The sequence below is a fragment of the Cherax quadricarinatus genome, chromosome 85, assembly GCF_038502225.1.
Source record: "Cherax quadricarinatus isolate ZL_2023a chromosome 85, ASM3850222v1, whole genome shotgun sequence".
Taxonomy (NCBI): domain Eukaryota; kingdom Metazoa; phylum Arthropoda; class Malacostraca; order Decapoda; family Parastacidae; genus Cherax; species Cherax quadricarinatus.
The window spans coordinates 10,753,185-10,759,184 of record NC_091376.1 but is presented as its reverse complement, the minus strand read 5'-3'; the positions used below and the strand labels follow the sequence as shown (position 1 = coordinate 10,759,184).

At 44.5% G+C, this 6,000-nt stretch overlaps 1 protein-coding gene across 3 annotated transcripts in view; it reads left to right on the top strand.

Moving 5' to 3' along the window:
• Window positions 1–485: 485 nt before the first annotated feature.
• Window positions 486–6,000, top strand: part of LOC128703154 (A disintegrin and metalloproteinase with thrombospondin motifs 9) — a 1,205,378-nt gene continuing 1,199,863 nt past the window's right edge. For all 3 annotated transcript variants that reach the window (XM_070103358.1, XM_070103357.1, XM_070103356.1), the window contains exon 1: window positions 486–745. In XM_070103358.1, the coding sequence (XP_069959459.1) occupies window positions 574–745 (172 nt within the window). In that variant the 5' untranslated portion in view covers window positions 486–573. The remainder of the gene's footprint in view (window positions 746–6,000) is intronic.

Here is a 6,000-nt window from a genome sequence, read left to right as displayed (position 1 = left end):
TCAATAACCCACATCCAGACAGAAACTCAGAAGATTAATTGATCTGAAGAGTTTGTCAACATGTGGGTTATTATTGAGCATAGTAACATGTGTAAATTGTCTGATAACCCAATTAGTGGATAATCAGCCACAAAGTTTTCAAGCATGTAACAGGCTGTATGCCAAACTGACAGAAGTACTTGTAACCAAGCCTGTGTCTGGGAATAAGTAACGCGACGGTCTGGAGTTTTGAGACTGATCGTGGGTTCTAACCCCGCCCGTGGTATGGTTAGTAAGTCACTGTCTGACTTTTTGGGGATTTATCCTAGGTAATTTACATTATGTATGATAATTGTACTTAAGTGTACCTGTGCCTAAATGAACTTATTTGATTGTAGGAAAAGACGGGCGTACAGTATTTCGGTTGGGTAGTGATTCAGGGAGCGAGGCGAGGTGGTGGAGGGGCTACAAGAGACGAGAAAGGCAGTCTGCCGTCAGTGCTCTGGTGAGAGTGAGAGGGATAACACAGCGCTGCTGGTGCTGTTGAGTGTTCGCACGTGAGATGACTTGGACCTATACACAGGGCCAGCAAGCATGATAAGTGCACCACACTGGCCAGGCCTCCTGGCCTCAGCTACCCTGGTGGCTGCTGCTACCCTGTGGACCTTGTGGGTTATTGTGGCCTCACCGAGGAGCTTTTCTAGTCACTTAAGCCTAGTGAATAGGGCAGAGGACTCTGCCTTAAGAGGAACTCCGTCAGTCCAAGGTAAAGTGCCATTCCCATCGTTTTACTAGGCACAGCTACACATAAATACAGTTACACGAATTATCATACATAGCAACATATGTGGAAATTACCTAGTATAACTAAAAAACAAGTTAAAATTATTTATTTCCACTGGGTCCTTGTAATATCTTATTTAAACCTTAGAAGTTAAGACAGCTATAACACTAGTGTTTTGAGTGCTGTCGTGTTCTGCATTGTCCGTTACTCGTGCGGGCTGTTGCTGGGTAGTGATACCCGCTCTTGTTTGCACTGACACAGGTTGCTGTTGCTTGGCAATACTCTCAGCTATTTGCTTTGATATTTGCTGCATAAGAAGATTGTGGATTATTAACCTCAGTGGAAGTAACTCACTTTGACTCTTTTTGGGATTATTTTAGGTATTTTACACTATAATTGTACTTGTGCCTAAATGAACGTAACTCGGAGGTTACCAAGCCACTATCATCAGACTGGCTTATTTCCATTGCGGTTCTTTAATCCACATCACCAGGATGCGACCAACACCAGGTGGCTAACACCCGGGTACCTACTTACCACTAGGTGAGCAAGGACAGTAGGTGTAAGGAAACACGCCCAACGTTTCTCCACGTCCGGGGATCGAGCCTCGGTCCCTCAGTATGTGAGCTGAGGACGCTACCAAGTGAGCCACGAGTAAGTTTATTCAGGTATACACAAATACAGTTACATAGATTTAAAGACAAAATACATTGGCAAAACATTCACAAGAATACAATAGAAAGTAAAACAACATGAGATAACAGCTCAGAGCTACATTTCGAATACTTCGTCCAGCTCCCCGGCGGTGGGCCGCGTGCCCAGAATGCTGCAGGCATTTCCTCTCTAGATCGCAACACTGAGTCTTTGAAAGAGGAAGCTGGTCGCCCTGTGGTCCTTGGTTTCTATGACGAGCTTTTCACCCAGCTCTTTGAGGAACTTTAGATTATCATACATAGTAGCATATGTGTAGAGAACCTGAGATAACTCAAAAAAACTCAGTGACTTGGTTCCATTGGGGCTGTATAGCCCTTGTGGTTTAGCGCTTCTTTTTTATAATAATAATAATTGGTTCCATTGGGGTCCCTAGGAAAGTTGGTGCCCCCATGAGAGATTTAATTGTTAATAATTTCTAGGATCATCACCCCAGCGACTAGGTCTCAGTCCCCTCACAAGTTGTAAGGAAATTAACACAGAGATATATTGCAGTTGTTGAACTGTAATGTTGGCACACCTCTAGCAAGACAGTGGTGAAGTGAATGATGAAAGTTTCTTTTTTTTCGGGTCACCAAACCTCGGTGGGAAACGGCCGATATCTTAATAAAATAAGGAATAACTCAGAAATACGTAGGAAAGTGAAGATTAGTAACTTTATTTAGATATAGGTGGCCTTGTGGCAAAAGCTCTCGCTTCACACGGTGAGGGGTCCGGGTTCGATTCCCGGCGAAGGGGTGGAAACATTGGATGTGTTTCCTGTAGCTGCCATAGTGAAAGCTCTGTTCCACAAGGCACAGTACTCGCCCCCATCCTGTTCCTCATCCTCGTATCAGACATAGAGATGTAATCCACAGCACCGGATCATCCTTTGCAGACGATAAAAGGGTCTGCATGAGACTGTCCTCTATTGAGGACACGGTTAACCTCCAAGAAGATATAAACCAAGTTTTCTAGTGGGCAACGAAAAAAATGTATTCAGTGAAGACAAATTCCAACTACTCCGTTATGGAAAACTGGAGGAGATAATAACTAGAACTGAGTATGCTACAAACTCTGATCATACAATAGAGCGGAAAAAAATGTTAGGGAAACAAACCATACCATCTTGTCATTACGATTTCGTGAGCAATGTGAGGGACCTGGGAGTGGTAATGTCTGAGAATCTCACTTTCATGGATCACAACAGTGCCACGATCACAAGTGCAAAGAAAATGATGGGATGGGTAATGAGAACGTTCAAAACAAGAGATGCCAAGACAGTGATGATGCTTTTCAAATCACTTGTCCTCTTTAGGCTGGAATACTGCTGTATATTAACATCTCCGTTCAAGGCAGGTGAAATTGCAGATCTAGAGAGTGTACAAAGAACCTTTATCGCACTTATAAGTTCTATCAAACACCACTACTGGGAACGCTTGGAAGCACTTGATTTGTACTCGTTGGAACGCAGGAGAGATGTATCATAATCTACACTTGAAAAATCCTAGAAGGAATGGTCCCGAATTTGCACACAGAAATCACTCTCTTTGAAAGTAAAAGACTGGGCAGGCGATGCAAAATACCCCCACTGAAAAGTAGGGGCGCCATTGGTACACTAAGAGAAAACGCCATTAGTGTCCGGGGCCCAAGACTGTTCAACAGCCTCCCACCAGGCATAAAGGGAATTACCAATAGACCCCTGGCTGCCTTCAAGAGAGAGCTGGATAGATACTTAAAGTCGGTGCCGGATCAGCCGGGCTGTGGTTCGTACGTTGGACTACGTCCGGCCAGCAGTAACAGCCTGGTTGATCAGGCCCTGATCCACCGGGAGACCTGGTCGTGGACCGGGCCGCGGGGGGGTTGATCCCCGGAATACCCTCCAGGTAGGTGGACACCGGTTGTCCATGTTCACCCATCAATAAAATTGGTACCTGGGTGTTAGTGGACTGGTGTGGGTCGCATCCTGGGACAAAACTGACCTAATTTGCCTAAAATGTTCTGCATAACAAGCTAGGCCTGTATACCTTGTACATGTACTGGTAGTAAATAAAGATATATTATTGTACATAGTAACATATATGTATATTCACCAAGATAACCCAAGAAAGTCAAAGTGACTTATTTCGTATTAAATCTGAGGGTTAAGAAAAACCCATGCTAACGCAAAAAAAGCCAGTGTGGTTTATTCCCCTTCGTGTCCTGAGACCCATCCTAAGATAAGCCAAACAACAGACTAAGTCTTTGGAATCAGAACATGGGTAACATTAGTATAGAGACTTTCTGAACATCTTGCCCAGTTTCGAACACATGCTCTTTCGCTTGTGCACCGAACTCTCTTCCACTGAGCTATGGGTAAAAACATCTTGGTTTAAGTTTTCATAATTTACCTGGTCTCTTACATATTTATGAGATAAAAGAAAAAAAAAATTCTGCTTGAGGGTAGAACGTTTAACTGGCTTCTAACACGCTGATACGACACGTCTGTAGTACCTTCCTGGACTCTTGTTTATCAGCTGTTCTCTACCAGCTGTTGTTGTAAATCAGCTGTTGTTGTAATAAGACATGTTTATAAGAACATAAGAAAGGAGGAACACTGCAGCAGGCCTACTGGCCCATGCGAGGCAGGTCAAAGTCTCCTACCGGCTTAAGCCAATGCCCCAACCTAGTCAGGTCAGGTCAGTCACTTAAGGAAGGAACACGGCAACTGATCATAAACATAGGCAGTTCCTTAGGTGTAATATAATCTATATTTTATAATGTAGGAACACAAAATATCGTAATATGTCAGACAAGCTCTCTAAACTGCATTTTGAGAAGAAATATTGGAAAAAATCTTTAAATTTTATAGGATTTTTTTTGTTTCCCAAATATTTTCACTTTTTTTGTTTTGAGGTTCACATCTGAAATACCTAAGCTCGATCCCGGCACAAGTGGCAACCCTGGCCAGGTTTCCGTACACCTTTCGTCATTGTTCACTTAGAAGTTAGTAGGTACCTGCGTGTCAGCATTGTTGTTAATCACTTCCTGAGGAAGATTATGAGATGTTCCCCAATGGATATAAACCAGACGAAAGAGGATTCTAGGATTATCAAGTCCACGTTTAGTAACCCAGGATAATCCAGTAAAGCCAGGGTGTCATCATACTGTCTGGCTTATTTTCACTGGAGTCCTTTAAATCCTCTCCCACAGGATGTAACCCAAGACAGTCGACTAACACCCAGGTATATTCTGTCATGCAGGATGCGATTCATACGAGATGTTGAATTGTCATCCTGAGCTTGGAAACTGGTAGTGTCAGCCTGAGTTGGGAGACTTCGGTGGCGTCAGCCTTAGTTGGGAGACTTCGGTGGCGTCAGCCTTAGTTGGGAGACTTCGGTGGCGTCAGCCTTAGTTGGGAGACTTCGGTGGCGTCAGCCTTAGTTGGGAGACTTCGGTGGCGTCAGCCTTAGTTAGGAGACTTCGGTGGCGTCAGCCTTAGTTGGGAGACTTCGGTGGCGTCAGCCTTAGTTGGGAGACTTCGGTGGCGTCAGCCTTAGTTAGGAAACTTCGGTGGCGTCAGCCTTAGTTGGGAGACTTCGGTGGCGTCAGCCTTAGTTGGGAGACTTCGGTGTCGTCAGCCTTAGTTGGGAGACTTCGGTGGCGTCAGCCTTAGTTGGGAGACTTCGGTGGCGTCAGCCTGAGCTGGGATACTACAGTAGGACAGTGAGGATATGAAGAACTCATCTGTAATAGCTTCAAAGATTTCCTGGCATCAGAGCTGGAGTTACTATCACTTGGGAATTACCATCTCTAAGCGTTGACTATCCCATACACAACAAACTGGACTATTTTTATTAAGAACTCACCAGATATTCAGCAAAGTTTTTATATCACGTTTGCACTTGTTTATGCATTTGTTTATGGGTAACCAGACTCGCTCCTTTGTTTAATCTGACATATTACTGGGAATTTAGTGATCAAGGGGACAAGAACTCCATGTATTGTGGACACTTGGCTGCCCAGGAGCGGCACTTGGTTTGGTTCGGCTTATTTAGCCTGGAGAGCTAGTAATCCAGGATAACCCAATGAAGCCATGTCATGAGACTGGCTTATTTACACTGGGGTTGTTCAGTCCTCTCCCACAGGATGTGGGGAGTATTATAGTGATTGACTGGCTGCAAGCACTTGGAAAGTGAGGGAGAAGCGAGGAGTCTCTTAGAGAGAGAGAGAGAGAGAGAGAGAGAGAGAGAGAGACTGACTGTGTACTTTCCGGATATAAAACAAACATTTAGAGAACTGTGTGTGTGTGTGTGTGTGTGTGTGTGTGTACTCACCTATATGTGGTTGCAGGTGTCGATTCACAGCTCCTGGTTGTGTGTGTGTGCTTACTATACCTATTTATACTCGCCTGTTTGTAACTGTGGGGGGTCGAACCTCAGTTCCTGGCCCTTCCTTGTAACTGGCTGTGGCCGAATTTACTCACTCCTTGAGGGTCCTGTCGTACCTATACTTAACGCTGTGCATGGCACCACCGAGATATTTCATTCATCCATCACCTTGTGTTG